Source organism: Wolffia australiana, chromosome 2 (genome assembly GCF_029677425.1).
Source record: "Wolffia australiana isolate 7733 chromosome 2, ASM2967742v1".
NCBI lineage: Eukaryota > Viridiplantae > Streptophyta > Magnoliopsida > Alismatales > Araceae > Wolffia > Wolffia australiana.
Window position 1 is genome coordinate 965,956 of NC_135836.1, and position 15,800 is coordinate 981,755.

The window sequence follows — 15,800 nt, forward strand, 5'->3', positions numbered from 1 at the left end:
ACGATGACGATGACGATCGTCAGGATGACGATGACAATGACGATGACGATGGTCAGGATGACGATAATGATGACTATGACGATGACGATGATGATGGTCAGGACGACGATAACGATGATGATGACAATGACGATGACGATGGTCAGGATGACAATGATGATGACGATGACGATGGTCTTTCCTTCCCCCTACCCAACACCCCTTATCTACCACCACCTTCTAAAAAGGGGTTTATCCCATCCTGACTCATTCTTCTCCCTTATTCCCCATGGCTAGCTCTCTCGGGCCACCCCGGCTCCCCCTCGGGGCTCCCCGCCACGGCCGCCGCCGCCGCCCGGCCACGGCCTGCGCGCCGGCCAGCTTCGAGCCATCGCCGGAGCCCAACGCGGCCCCGGCGCCGCCCCTGGCCGGGCTCGAGCCGCGCCGGCGCGCCTCCGCCATCTCGCCGGAGCGCCGACGCAGCGCTGCCGTGGCCCCGCCCGAGCCCCCGAACCGGCAGATCGGCTGGACCCGCACCAAGGAGATCTCCCACGAGAAGCCCAAAGGCTGGATTATCGCCGATTTCGTGGAGAAATTGGAAGGTCTGATGGCTCGGGGGCGGTTCGGGTCGGCGGAGCTGCTGGCGAAGGTGGGGTTCATCGTGGCGGAGAGGGCGCGGGAGGAGGTTGCGGTGGTGGTGGAGAAGGGGGGCGTGGACGAGAGGAAGGTGACGGAGCTGGAGAGGGTGCTCAAGCTCTTGGAGATGGACATGGAGATGGTCAAGGTCGCCGTCAGGGAGGAGACTCTCAAGGAAAGGGTCGAGATTGCCCGCGCCAGGTGCCGCCAGGCCATCCTCCTCGCCCTCTCCCTCTGATCAAACCCGTCTTCTTTTTTTTTTATCTCTCTCTCTAACTATCTCTCCATCTATCTCTAATACGCCGGTGTATCTCTCTCTCATCGCCCATTCAATCTTCCGTTAACTATATCTCCGAGTCTATCTCGCTCTCAAGGTTGCGCTCGTTGCCCACTCTCTCTCTCACTGATAGACCATCTTCTCTTTCTCTCCATCTCTCTATCTATCTATCTCTCTAATACGTCGGTGTATCTCTCTCTCATCGCCGATTCAGTCTTCCGTTAACTATATCCCCGGGTCTATATTTCTCTCTCTGTAGGTCGTGGTCGTTGCCCTCTCTATCTCTATTATCGACCATCTTCTCTTTCTCTCTATCTCTCTATCTATCTGTATAATACGTCGGTGTATCTCTCTCTCATTGCCTATTCACTCTTTTTTCTCATTTTACTATGTCTCTCTGGGTCGTGCTCGTTGCTCTCTCTCTCTCTCTGATCGACCATCTTTTCTCTCTCTATTTATCTATCTCTCTATCTATCTCTCTAATATGTCGGTGCATCTCTCTCGCATCGCCTATTCAATCTTTTTTCTCATTTTACTATGTCTCTCTCTGGGTCGTGCTCGTTGCCATCTCTCTGTCTGATCAACCATCTTCTCTCTCTCGCTCTATCTCTCTATCTCTTCACTAATTCGGTATATCTCTCTCTCATCGTCTATTCATTCTTTTTCATCAGTTTACTGTCTCTGAGTCTCTCTCTCTCTAGGTCGTGCTTGTTGCCCTCTCTGATCAAACATCTTCTTACTCTCTATGTAGGTATCCCTCTTGCGCATCTATCTCTCTTTGATCAATCATCTCTCTCTATATATATATATGTAGGTCTCCCTCTTGCGTATCTATCTCTCTTTGATCCACCATCTCTCTCTCTCTATATATGTATGTAGGTCTCCCGCTTGCGTATCTATCTCTCTTTGATCAACCATCTCTCTCTCTCTATATATATATATATGTAGGTCTCCCTCTTGCGTATCTCTCTCTCTTTGATCAACCATCTCTCTCTCTCTGTATATATATGTAGGTCCCCCGCTTGCGTATCTATCTCTCTTTGATCAACCATCTCTCTCTCTATCTATATATATGTAGGTCTCCCTCTTGCGTATCTATCTCTCTTTGATCAACCATCTCTCTCTCTCTCTCTATATATATGTAGGTCTCCATCTTGCGTATCTATCTCTCTGATCAACCATCTCTCTCTCCCTATGTATATCTTTCTCTCATTGTCTATTCAATCGTTTTTTCTCTATGTCTGAGTCTTTCTCTCTCTAGGTTGTGCTCGTCTCTGATCAAACATCTCCTCTCTCTCTCTCTGATCGAACGTCTTCTCTCTTTCTCTCTTTGGGTCTTCCTCTTTTTGTATCTATCTCTCTCTGATCAACCATCTTCTCTCTCTATAACTCTATCTTTGTATCTCTCTACAAAGTCGGTGTATCCCTAGATCATCTTCAGTTCAATTTTTTCTCATTTTACTGTCTCTGAGTCATTCTCTCTCTAGGTCGTACTCTTTGCCCTCTCTCCACTAAAACCTCTCTTTCTTTCTGTGGTTCTCCCTATTGTGTCTCTATCTCTCTGATCAACCACCTCTTTCTCTCTCTATATCTCCCGCTCTATCTGTCACTCTACTACCTTGGCGTATCTCTCTCATCCTCTATTGAATATTTTTTCTCATTTTACTGTCTCTGAGTCTTTATCTCTCTATATCGCGCTCTTTTGCCCTCTCTCTGATCAAACATCTCTCTGTATGGGTCTCCCTCTTGTAGTCTTGTGTATCTTTCTCATCCTTGGTTCAATGTTTTTTTCTCCTACTATGTCTCTGAGTCTTTCTCTCACTAGGTCGTAATCGTTGCCCCCTCTCTCTCTCATCAAATATCTCTCGCTCAATCTCTAATTATCGTTGTATCTATGTCTCCTCTTTGGTCTCTATCTCTCTCATCCTCTGTTCAATCATTTTCTACTTTTACTGTCTGTATCTTTCTCCCTCTAAACCATGCTCCTTGCCCTCTCTCTCTCATTAAACAATTTCTCTCTCTATCTCTACAACCTCGATGTATCTCTCTCTCATCCTCTGTTCAATGTTCAGTCCTTTTACAAAGTCGCTGTCTCACTGATCAAGCATCTCTCTCTCTTTCTTCCTGTGCATGTATCTCTAATCCTTTAATCACTATCCTATGACCAAGTGACAATCTTCTCAGATGAACCACCAATAGATAATACCAACACCTGAAAGCCTACTTAAAGTTTAAAAACAAACCTAAATCCTAAAAAACTCGAAAATCAAACAAATAAATAAGCAATTTTTGTAATATTTAGAATAGTTTTTGGACATACAGGACATGGAAAAGTATGCTCCAACTGACCTCCCTGGCTCAAGATTCATCATGGCTGTCCATCTTTATCATGAACGATGATGATGATGATGATGATGGTTCTCAAACCTACTCTTGGAAACCAGATGATAATGGCAAGTATTATTCGTCATTGTCCACTCATCATTGTTTTGGTTTGCACTAAACCCTACTCTGAAAAATCTACCCTCTTCTTTGACATCCACAAATTTTATGATCATCATCATCTTCATCTTTGCTTGAACAACAGACGATCTTGATTTTTCATTAACAGATGGATGATGAATACCTAGTACGATATTAGAAACCGGATGACGCCGGGCCTTACTTGTCATCAAGACGACGAGAGCTCAAAATCTGCCTTCTCCATTCTCTTACAGGAATCTGCAAAAAACATAGAAAAATAGTGAGAATATATATTAAGGCCCAGAAGAACATTTTAGACCAGATTAATACCGCTGGAAAACCCGCATAATCTCCAGGAAATGGCAAATCCTTTGTAACTCCACTGTTTGCTGCCAGCCGAACCTACACCATGATAAGAAACAAGTCATACACAAGTAATTGGTCAACTAAAGATTGATTTTAGTCCAATTTATTATTTTTTGTACTGTTTTAGGCAATATCTAGTCCTGTTGGGATAGTCTTTCACGAAAAATACTTACATTCTTCATTTCAAGAGAAAACGCCTGAAATATTTAATATTTCTTCTGTTATATCTGTGAAATCTGTTCTTTCTCCACACACAGAAAGTGTCTGAATCCTGCCCTCGCTGTTTAATAAATTATTTGTCCAGAGGAAATATCACAATTTTACCCATTAACGTAAAAAGATGACTAGTAACAGAGAAGCTGATTGGGCGAAACTTGGAAAGGAACTTTTGAGTAATTCCAACGTGTAGAATATCTCACTGTGAAATATTTTCACCCACAAGCCAGTTTGAAATATTTTCATGCATTTCTGACTGAGAAAAATACCCTGAATTTGCAGATATAGGGTCAAAGTTAACCAATATCTTCTATTGGGGAAGTGATATGATCCCTAAACCTCCAGGGGTATTTTGGTCTTTCCCCTCTTGAATGTTTCCCTTTAAATGGTGATATTATCTTTGAATGTTTGAATGTTTCCCTTTAAATAGTGATACCCTGCAACGAGGAGGTATACATATTTAAGAGAGAAATTGAGAGACGAAAAGGCCCCTAGTGGGCTTACGATTGGAGACAGAGGTAACATTACTCCCCCTAAGAAGCTCCAGCTTATTCCAGTTGGTGCATTGTCATTGGTTGTTGACGTGTCAGTGACCTCTCCTGAGTGCCGCTCGCCACCTGGCATGACGATGTGAATGTTGAGGTTTATGAAACAACCATGCCCCGGGAATTACGAAAGAAGGAAAAGAAGATTCGTCCAATAAGAAGACTTGGAACGTATAAATAAAGAAGGGAGGCCAGAGGAAGGGTATCGAAGATTCAGTTCTCAAGAATCAGTTGCAGACTGCAACTGGAGGTTGGGGAGCTGGAGCCGGCCAGTGATCCAGAGAAGAGAGCTCCCCTTCCAGATTCTTGACCTATCCCTTGTCATATCCACCGCATTTCTCCACTCGCCTCTACTTATCTATCACACACATTGTTCTCTCGCGACGGTTCCCTGTACTGAGATTCTTTGGGCAGATTTTCTACTCATTTCATTATGGAATGACTCGGTCTGTCTTCAAGATCTACAACAGTTAGTGAGACACCTGAAGACATGGACGGTCTTATGGGAAGTTAGCCTGGCGTAGGCAGAGACAAGGTAGACAGACTTAGGTCTGATCTGACCTGCGGAGTGGCTACATTGGTTTCACCGTGAGTGGCCTAGCTCGTGTGAGCAGGCAAAGCCGTGGGCCGCTGCCGTTGGTGTCCAGCTCCTGCTGCCAACAAGGGGCCAGGGCTTATGGACAGGGTCCCCAATTGAAGGGTGGGCGTCATGGTGGGCAGGCAACAATGAAATGGCTGGTATTGTGCCTAAGTGGTATGCGCTTACATGGCCTTCTGGGACAGTAATGGCAGCCAGATGGAGGCCCATCAAGAACTCAACTGGGTCACGTGCCTGAAGCAGGCCCCTCGAGGGGTTTGTTTTGGCTAAACACAAGTGAAAAACCCTTGAACAGTCCACTTACTGGGTCGCCTGCCTGAAGCTGCCCCCCAAGAGGCTGAATTGGGCCAGTCAAGGTTGAAAAACTCATGTCCGACCCATTTTGTGAGTTGCCTGCTTGAAGCTGGATCCCAAGAGGCCAGAATGGGCCCGGGGAGGGGGGGGGGGGTTTGAAAAGCCCATGTTTGGCCCTTTCTGGCTGGCCTTTTCACGTCAGCATGGACCAGGTTTGGTCTTCAACCTCTGGCTGTCTTGCTTTAAGGCAAAGGCCCCTGTTGAGCACCTCTGTCCTCTGTCCAGGGTGCAGCGATGAGAATCAGCCAGGGTTGAACTGATGAGGCAGGAATCGACCAGGGACGAGCGACCTGAAGATGCGGTGAGGTAGAGGCAATCACGAGGGACATGGATTGTAGAGGGAGAGATGGACTGTAGACATGGAGAGGAGAGACAAGAGACCTTCATTCTTCTTGCACGAGGACTGATTGGTGGACATTGCCACCGGGGAGCATCATTACCAAAAGGGAGAGACTTTTTACTCTATGTCCAAGCCTTCTAAGTGTATTTACCAAAAGATAGATACTAACTCTCTTTCCTATTCAATGTCCAACCCCTCTAAATGTATTTACATCCTTTAATCAGTTAGGGGTATTTTTTATTTTTTATTGAATATTTCCCTTCAGATAAGCAGTAGCAATCCCAGAGTAGAGAACTGTGATTTGATCATAATGATCAACCTGGATCACCCATTTCATCAATCAGATTGAATCTCCAAACACTATAGATGAGGGCAGACAAGAATAAGTAACTGAAGTTGGAGGTCCTCTCATATCCTCCACTTCTCAGTCACTTTCTCTTATACTGTTAAAAAATTCCATCCCCCCTCCCCTGCGAACATCTCATTAGATCTTGGGCTCATCCCAGAATTGATCCCTAGCTTGCGTAGACTCAGTCTTTCCCCCCAAAACCCTCAATATTTCCTCCCCTTGCGATTGCCACTCCCCACCATAGAGCCAATTCATCTTTGATCCATTCCTACTTCTGATCACTATCCCTTCTGCAATAGAGACCTATATGAAGAAGCTTGATGAGTGAAACTTGGTCCTCAAAGATTTTTGATTGTCTGAGGACATTTCCAATACTTGGGGGGGTTCTAGAATGGGAGAACTGACAAAAATCAGTATGAAGTCAGGCAGAAATTCATACCACTCTTACTGCGAGCAACACCTTGTATTTTTAAATGTTGATCTTGGAATGATCAGAGAGAGGAGACTGGATGGCATAGGAGGCCACATCCCTTGGAGCTTGAAACTACCTTAAAAATGGCTCACCAGACAAGAGGGTTTCATCTGCTTTTATAGGCAGCGAAAAAGTTGTTAAATTTCATAAAACACCCCTCAAACATAGGGAATAGCAATTCTACCCCACCATCTAACACTTCCCTTCAAGCTGGCAACCCTCAGTTGATGTCAAGGTCTTCTGGAGCAGTCATACCCATTGTCAACTCCTGTTTGATGTCAAGCCCTTGGACACAGACAACACCAAGGCTAACGCCACAGTCAACACTGAGCTCCTCTGCTACAGCCAACACCACAATCAATTCCCAGGTTCCTCCATTGGTGTCAACTTCTGCAGTCACCATCATTTTTTTTCTTTGAACAATAAAGAAGATCACCCAGCTTGGTGAACCTCCGTACACGTGGACAGTGGGGATATCTAGGCCAGTACAATGGCCCATCGTGCCCCCCATACCCTCCATCTCAACCAGGACCAAACCAACAAAACACAAGTCTCTCCATTTCATTTATAGCCCTATCCACCGACATTGCCTTCCCCTAGAATAAGACCTCGTTGCAGTGGGACCATGTCACCCATAGCACCGCGAATCTCAGCCCTCGCTCCTTCTCATACCCACTTTGACACCGCGGCAGTGTGACCCATAAGACCGAACTCGACATAATCTCTGCTAGCCCCTGGCTAGCCCATATCGCACGGGCAATCCGACATTGGAAAAAAAGATGCTCGCACTCCTCTTTTTCTTCTGTACACAGAAGGCACAGTGAGGATTCTGCCGGGAAAAACCTTTGACGTCTCACACGGGTCATTGTCCACTTTCTGACGAACATCCAAGCAAACACCATAACCTTCAGGGTATCTTTTGCCTCCAAATTGAGCGACATGCCCCTAAGATGATTGGGTCCTCATTGTGGTGCGTTCTCAACCTCTGGTATACTCCTCGACTGGAGAACAGGCCAAATGCCCATATCCACCCATCTGTCATCCCCTCCATTGGCTGCCAGTTGCCCAGTGTTTGCTGAAGGCTTATGAAATACTCCACCTGCTGATTAGATAAGTTGGCCGCAAAAGTTGGACACCACACACAATCCCAACACTCTTCCACCAATGCTTGCCGCTGACGGGCTACGGCATACAGGTGAGGGAAAAGGTCTCGAAAGCGTCCACGCAACGTCCAATCATCCATCTAAAACCTAAAGCCGGCACCATTCCCCAATTGAGCCTGGAAGAAATCCCTAACCAAGGGGAACACCTTCCTCAGCCCTCTTCAAAAGGCCGACTCCCCCCTCTCCTTATCCATCAAATTCTCCCAGTCCAAATTGGAGCTGTATTTGTCCCTCAAGACAGACTTAATCAGGTCATCCTCCGGTCCCACGATCCGTCTGAACCCATTTCGTCAGTAGAGCCACATTCAATGTATCTAGGTGAGGTACTCCAAGACCATCCTGTTTAGTTGGCGTGCAAATGTCTTCCCATGAAACCAACGCCATGCCACGCCCCTCCCCTGCATTGGACCCCTTCCAAAAGAATCTCCGCATGAGCCTGCTTAGGCGTTTCTCAACACCCACCGGCAGTTTAAACACAGATAAATAAAAGGTTGGTATTGCTGATAGTACTGACCGCAATAGCACTAGTCGCCCCCCTCGCGATAAAACTCTCTGTTTCAATCCCTCCAAGCGTTTCTCCACCTTCTCCGCCACAGGTTGCCAATCTGCTTTTTGTAATTTACCGGTGGATAGGGGTAGCCCCAGGTATCGCATAGGCAATAATCCCACTGGCGTTCCAAGTGCACTAGAACGCTGGGTCTCTTCCTCCGGCGATAGACCAAAGCCCACAAATTCTGATTTGCCTCTATTGATGCGCAGTCTCAAGCAATCTGTGAACACCCGCAGGAGTGTTGCCAAATTCTTGGCCTCCTCCACTGATCCCTCGATGAAGAACGTTATATCATCGGCATATTGTAGCAAAGGGATGCCCAAGGGATAGCTCGGCATCTGGAATCCTCTAACACACCCCCTCACACATACCAAGGATGTACTGATGGCTAAGACATCAGCTGCCAGAACAAAAAGCATCGGTGCTAAAGGACACCCTTGTCTGATCCCTCTCTGCGGTCTAATCCACCCCCCTTCTGGGCATCCATTTACCAACACCACAAAGGACTGAGAGATCACCCATCGCTTCACCCATTTGATCCATTCCTCCGGGAAACCCCTCATTCGTAAAGATGCCCATAGAAATCACCAATCCAAAGAGTCATATGCCTTCACAAAATCTACCTTCCACATGAACCCCTTGGTCCCTTTATCCTTCCACGAAGCAATAATCTCCCCCGCCAAGATGGCACTATCGACTAGCTGTTTACCCAGAACAAAAGCAGATTGAAACGGACCAACCAAGTCCCCAAGCACCTCTTGTAGTCTATTGGCCACTACCTTTGCAACTATAAGATATATGGAGTTGATAGCGATATGGGCCAGTAGTCGCCTACATTTTCTGCCCCTTGCTGTTTCTGTAATAAAAATAGGAAAGATTTATTAATCTTATCCATATTTGCTTGAGGGTTTCTCAGCTCCCCCAATGTGGCCATCACATCCTCTTTGACTTCATTCCAGAACTCCATATAGGAAAACACCAGTATGCTGTCCCGTCCCGAGGCGCCTTCGCCATTCAGTCCTACCATAGCTGCCAGAACCTCCGCCATATCAAAAGGCCGCACTAGATCATCTCTCTGGTCTTGGGTTAATTGTGACGCCCTCTAGCCTGTCCACCGCCATCTGTTCGGGGCCCCCTGCCGTGACATCGAATGAAAATGCTACGCCATTGCTCGACCCACTGCCTGCGAGCCGGTATACTTTTGTGATCTGACCTTCACTGATAGAATCTGATTCACTCTCCGTCGTCCATTTGCTACAAAGTGGAAAAACCTCGTGTTGGCGTCACCCTCCTTTAGCCAGAGCTGCCTGGACCTTTGTCTCCAATCCATTTCCTCCTTCATATCTTCCTCTGCCACTACATTTCTCCACCTCTTTCATTCCTGAGTCTCATCAACTAGTAATGCCCGACTGTCCTCCACAACGTCCAGTTCTCTAATCTTTGTGGGGCCTTGATCCTCACTCTACATCTCGCCTCCCTTATCCTCCTTCTATAGCTCTTCAAATGTTCTCTCAGCCCATCTATGCGATTTGCCATTCTATTAGCCCCTGGCTCCTGCTCTGATTGTGTCTGCCATATATCCTTTACCTCCTCTCTGAACCCCCCTTCTCGTAGCCATGACTTGTCAATTTTAAAATTCGTGGTCCGCCCATGGCCCTCATGAGTCTGCCAAATGATCGGGGTATGGTTTGATATAGGTCTGGACAGCGCGTACACATCTGCCCCCGGGAACCTCTCCATCAACTCCACTGAGCAAAAGAACCTATCCAGCCGCGACTTATGTGCCGCTCTCTCCAAACTCCGTCATTTGTAGGAATTGTCATTGGGCCCCACCTCCTGCAACCCTGCTGACACCAAGAAAGCCCAGAACTCCTCTGACCCCTGATCATGCCCCCCCGCTCCATTGGGCCTATCATTGGTCTCCAGCGTCACATTGAAATCCCCATCAAACAACAATGGCATCCCTCGAAACTTATCCACAAGTTCCGCCAGCTCCAACCATAGGCCCTCCCTCAGGCTGGCATTCAGGGGTTCATAAACTGAAGATACGACCCCCCCCATACCATCACTCCTTGTCAACCTCACTGTCACCGCCATGCCTCCTCCTTCCTAAAGATCGCCCCGTTCCAAGCAATCAACACCCCTCCTGACCGCCCATTTGTGTTCATCGAAATAAAACCCTCCACCAAACTCCCTACAACCACACGACAGTCCCCTACTCCACATTCCTCCAACATCGTCTCCCTACACCCCACTCCCGTAAGTATTTGCCCACGATCCCTCTCCTCTTGGCATCCCGGAGCCCCCCCACATTCCATGATATGCATCTCATGGAACCTGGCACAACCCCCTCCCGTCCTTTTGAGTCTCCGCGAAGCCTCTGAGCACACCCACGATTGTGTCTCGTGTCGCGTCGTCATCCTTGTTCGCCACTGCCTCCCTTTCCGGCTCGAGTGACTCCTCGTTCTCTATCTACTCCCTTGTCCTGCTTCTCGATTTGTTTGATTTCCTTTCCGTCTTGTCGCGCCTTGTCTTGGCCACTCTTACTACCATCCAATCACTGGGGAACTGCATCCTCCCACCTTTCCCAACCTCCAACCATATCCTCACTCCGTCGACGTTCTTGATATAGAGTTGTTGCCTCTCATAACCAATGCAACGTCCCAGTAAGTCTCCTTTCAATAACCGCCTTCCTCTTGGCAACCGCAGGGTGCCCTTTCTCCTGGCCCCTTTCCGCTCGGTCGCTCCCAAGCTATGTGAATCCATCATGCCATCACTTGCATTCACATCCTCTGATACCCGCGAGCTCTCCTCTTCATTAGTCCCCTTTGCCTCCACCATCCTGGTCCCTCCTCTGCAGTCACCATCATACGGTCAAGCATCGGTCAAAATTCCATGGTCTACATGTAGGACCTTCAGCTTGATCAACTTTGAGGTTCTCTGCTACGGTCAAAAATAGGCCAAACCCGAAGTCTTCATTGGGATCACACCCACAGCCTCCAATGCAGTCATACCCATGTCATGGACAATGTCGCAGTCATCATCAAAGTCCTCTGCTTCAGTCAACGCTACAGTCAACTCTCAGTAAATGCTGAGATCATCTGCATGGTTTTTCCGTGGACAATACCTGAGTTTGCCACCATGATCCCAACTGATATTGTCCCAGTCAAACTCTGAAAATGTGGTCACCTAAAGATGCTACCGCACACAGGCAGGGCTGGCCTTGCAGGCATGGGTGGCACTGCAAACAGGCAGTGCCCCCCCTGCTTCCTACGGTGCATCCCCTTGTATGCGGAGACATGCATGTGTGGCAACCCTGCCTGTCTGCAATGCACCCATGTTTCTCATCGAGTGCCGGGGGTGCACTTGCCTTTCCACAGTGTGCCCATGCTGCCGAATTCAAATTTAAAAACTAGAGCAAGAAACACTTATTGGGTCAACATTAGTCCTCATGGAACTCAAGATGCTGGAGAGTGTCCAGATGATATCAAGAAAGACGCTGAAAAATGCGCTTTGGAAGAGTTCTATGAGGTTTTGAGCATGGGTAATGACCTAAATTCAAAAACTGGGAGCAGGAAAAATTGTTGGATTGAAATTGGCTCTTAGGCAAAACCAGTTTGAAAGAATCTAATGATATTTTGAGCAAGAGCAATGCCTTAAAAGTTTAAACATGGGTTAAATGTAGTAGAGTGGGAGGAAGTATGAAATGAAATAACATACATTTGATGTGATTGACACATGATCTCGCACTGCAGCTCTGCCTCCCATCGTGACATAATCCCCTATCCTGCAGGTGAATAATGCCACCGATTTTTTTTTCTTTTACTATCCAAGTAACATGAAAATGCATAACTAACGATGTAAAAAAATATTATATATATTTGAATTCTTACATTCAAACGTAATCAAAGGAAGGTTCAAGCTTTTTGAATATCTGAATATAGTACATCACCGATCAGCAGACCCTCTCACATTTCTTTGCCGATGAGAATGATTTTTATTCAACAAATTTAGACAGGGACAGCAAAAGTAGTATTTGGTGTCCAGTGGAAAAGCAGGTGTGCGGTTTAATTATTTTCTTGTTTCACTGATCAAGATGATGGAAGAATATGTTTGAATCTTTGGTTCTCATAAGAAAGATAAAATATAGAGCGATCAATAAAAAAATAGATAAAGAAGGATACAAATCAACATCTAAAAGGGAATATTCAAGAAGAATACAAGAGGATAACCCCTTAGAATTCTTTTCTCCGTAAAAGAGCTTGGATCGTACACCTTGAAGATGGAAATTCAGATTTAAACCCTACTACCCTTTTCCTGCTCATAGGATCATAACAGCATAGAAGAATAATATAAAATCCAAATATTAGAGGAATATTAGGGTAGTTTCAAGATACTAAATGGTGATTGAGGAATTTGATCTGAAATTGTCATACGTAGCAGAGCCAGCGATTCCCACTTGCCCACAAAGGATGCAGCACTTCCCAATCACTACATTATGGCCTATCTGGAAAAGAAAAAAAATATTTTCATTGATTATGAAAAATTCTAGCATGCATGATGAAGCCAAACTTGAAAAAAGACTCTACCTGGACAAGGTTATCAATCTTTGTACTGTCTCCTATTATTGTATCTCTCCAACTTAGGACCAAAAGTGAAATAAAAAAATTAAAACAATGTAACTAAGTGGAAGGTAAAATAAGATGAAAAAGACTGTGCTCAGTGAAAAAGAAGAAAATAAAATATCGAGGAGAATTTGAAAAAGGAAAAGCAATCTCACCTTCCCCTATCAATGCACGTATTGGCTCCCACTTCTACATCATTGCCTATCTTGACTTGAAGCGTCTAGAGAAAAGAGATTCAGCGTTAGAATTCAACAGTAAGTGAAAAGTTAATGGGGAAATTTAGTCTTACCACCGAATGGATTGATGCGTGATAAAATACAGATATTCCTAGCTTTTCAAATCCGAATATAAAAAAGTATAGTGATGAATTCTATATTATTAATAAAATTATCTTCCCCATACATAGCATCAAACGGACAGAAATAAATTATATTCTTATAGATCTTCGGACATGACCAAATCATAAATTTTCTTTGATTACCACCAAAAAGTTGATAATCTGAGATGAGGACCAGACTTCAATAAGACGTAGCTTACTTGAGGCTTCTTCTTTACACATCGATCTCCATCAACAAAAAATCCAAATCCTGCATATAAATCCCTGATTCAAAATAAAAGGAGATGAAAAAAATTTGGGGTGATAATAAAATATAATCATCTTATTAATATCGATAACAAAAAATATACTTTCGAATGTATAACCATCTTAACTGATTTCCAAGAAACATTTATTGGAATATATGTGCAAGAATGGATCGAGTTCATCAATTTATTGATTAATTCGGTCATTTGTCCCCATGAATCAGCAACCCTTTTGTTCAATTTTTGGCAGGGCATTTGTGAAATGATTTGTGATACTCAAGGAAAGAAAGACTGAAGTAACCTTTGAAAAGAGAGGACTCTAACAACTATTAACTGAAAGTATCAAACTTACCATCTTGACCTATACAGACTCCACTGTGCAAGGTACAGGACATTCCCAGTGAGCAGTTGCCCAATACTGCGTTATAACTAAAAGAAATAAACTGGACACAGTTAGATGCCTACGCATGCCCTTTTCAGACGGAGGGATGGAATATGCAAGAAGAGCTCGAAAATGAAAGCAAATTATTAAAAAAGAACAATGAATATTAGATATTTAAGTGCTATTGTAAAGAAGTTAGCAGCTAATTAGTTAAGGCTGATAATTTCAGAAGACGAGGAAGATTCCTTTTTTTGAGAAAGCTAGATAATACTACTGACCACGAAATTCTTCTGGATATATGAATAACATCCAAGTGCTTCTTCCTGATTTGCTTCCCATAAAGTAACGGTACATTATTTAACAACAGAAACATGCAACATAATCACCACAACAATTAAAAATTAAACCAAAGCTTCGTGGATTATGAACATCATTTGTTGGGGATCCGTGACAGTACAATTGAAACATCTACATTGATCACAGAAATAAATTCATGAGAGTAATCCAGTAAACAAGTATCATCTATGTTAAGGTGTCCGATACCCAATCTTGGTGGACTTCCCGATTGAAACAGAGGCCCCAATCACAGCGCCTGATCCGACATGAACATCTTGGTCAAGCTTTGCATTCGAGTGAACTACAGCTCCGATATCAATCTTCACACTGGGATCAATCACTGCTGATCTATGAAAATATCCCCCGCCGTTGGACCACCGGCTAAATTCTGAGGAGGAATTGCAATCTTTCTCAAAATAAAAAAAACAAAGTCAAGAAATCATCGCATTAGTTCGCCAGAATTTGAAAGTTTTAAAAATGAAATTACGAGTTGAATTACCACGTGACGTGCAGAACATGAATAAAGGTGTGGTGGAGCATCCCCGGAGCTGCTTTGGCAGCCAGTGAAAGACCCCAGCAACTATTTTTCTACCCATTCTGGAACTCGGGCCTTGATTTCAACCAAAACTGAAATGTTACGAGTTGTGACGTGATTTTCTGTTCTTCCTCCAGCTGGAAAGATGCCAAGCTAGCAAATTATAGGACTCCAATGATGAGATTTGGAAAAGGCATTGGAAGAGAAAGAATCGAGCGTGATCTACATAAACTTGATAAACCTAGATTGAAGACCGACGCGTTGGACTCGAAAGCAGAATCACCAACAGGAAACCAGAACAGAAATTGTTCGCAAATTATAGTTTGGAATAAGACGATAAACAATCATTACACTGGACTCTCTCTTCGAGTCGGCTCAATTTCAAAGAAGATCGCGGCGAATTACAACGGATTTGAATGACGGAGGCGGGAACCTAAAACGTTTGAGTTATACTTGGATCTTCAAGTTTTTAGTGCAGGGACGCGGACGGGACGGTAATTTCGTCCGTGGACGAAAACATAAACCCGTCCAGGACTTCGCACGATTGACGGGACGAAGACTCGTCTGCCCGTCTCCAGACGGGACGATTGCTCCGTCCATGGACGAATTAACCGTCCCGTCTGGGGCCTTGGACGGTGGACGGGATGGTTATTTCGTCCCGTCTGGGGCCTTGGACGGTGGACGGGATGGTTATTTCGTCCTGTAGAAGTATAGTATGTGTCTGGCAGTTCCACCTGCCTGACGCACATGCTGCGCGCCTCGTGTCAGTATCTGAGTGTTTTAATGCTGACACACGCCCTGTTTCGTCCCATGACGTTGAACGGGACGAGAATTTCTTGGACGGGACGGGATGTGGACAAAAAAAACAGGACGGGATGAACCCTGTACGGGACGATTTAGTCGAAACTCTATAAATTGGTACGTAGGATGGAAAACTTTGCCCCGTCCGATCCAGAACTTTAGCTGTAACTACTGGACCATGAATAATCAAAACAGAAATAAAAAATATGCCCTTACTTTTCTTCAAACGTT

The 15,800-nt window shown here is 45.1% G+C and overlaps 2 protein-coding genes across 6 annotated transcripts; one reads left to right on the forward strand and one right to left on the reverse strand.

Moving 5' to 3' along the window:
- The first annotated feature begins 242 nt into the window (after positions 1-242).
- CRR41 (potassium/sodium hyperpolarization-activated cyclic nucleotide-gated channel protein) lies at positions 243-962 on the forward strand. The gene has a single exon (XM_078591601.1). The coding sequence runs from the start codon at positions 269-271 to the stop codon at positions 851-853; it is 585 nt and encodes a 194-aa protein (XP_078447727.1). The 5' UTR covers positions 243-268; the 3' UTR covers positions 854-962.
- Positions 963-3,158: 2,196 nt separating this feature from the next.
- LOC144716481 (putative UDP-3-O-acylglucosamine N-acyltransferase 2, mitochondrial) lies at positions 3,159-15,217 on the reverse strand. 5 transcript variants are annotated; one of them, XR_013584903.1, is made up of 12 exons: positions 15,010-15,192; positions 14,733-14,921; positions 14,441-14,639; positions 13,868-13,944; positions 13,471-13,520; positions 13,089-13,153; positions 12,898-12,949; positions 12,745-12,815; positions 12,029-12,095; positions 4,442-4,554; positions 3,686-3,757; positions 3,548-3,613 (listed from the first exon to the last, which is right to left on the reverse strand). XR_013584903.1 is itself a non-coding variant. In XM_078591597.1 (11 exons), the coding sequence occupies exons 2-11, from the start codon at positions 14,827-14,829 to the stop codon at positions 3,554-3,556; spliced, it is 810 nt and encodes a 269-aa protein (XP_078447723.1). In that variant the 5' UTR covers positions 14,830-14,921; positions 15,120-15,217; the 3' UTR covers positions 3,159-3,553. The 5 variants fall into 5 exon arrangements, 4 of the variants coding, with proteins under 4 accessions (XP_078447723.1, XP_078447725.1, XP_078447722.1 ...); XM_078591597.1 differs by lacking the exon at positions 4,442-4,554 and having other exon boundaries at positions 3,159-3,613; positions 15,120-15,217; XM_078591599.1 differs by lacking the exon at positions 4,442-4,554 and having other exon boundaries at positions 3,159-3,613; positions 14,733-14,860; positions 15,120-15,201.
- Positions 15,218-15,800: the final 583 nt, after the last annotated feature.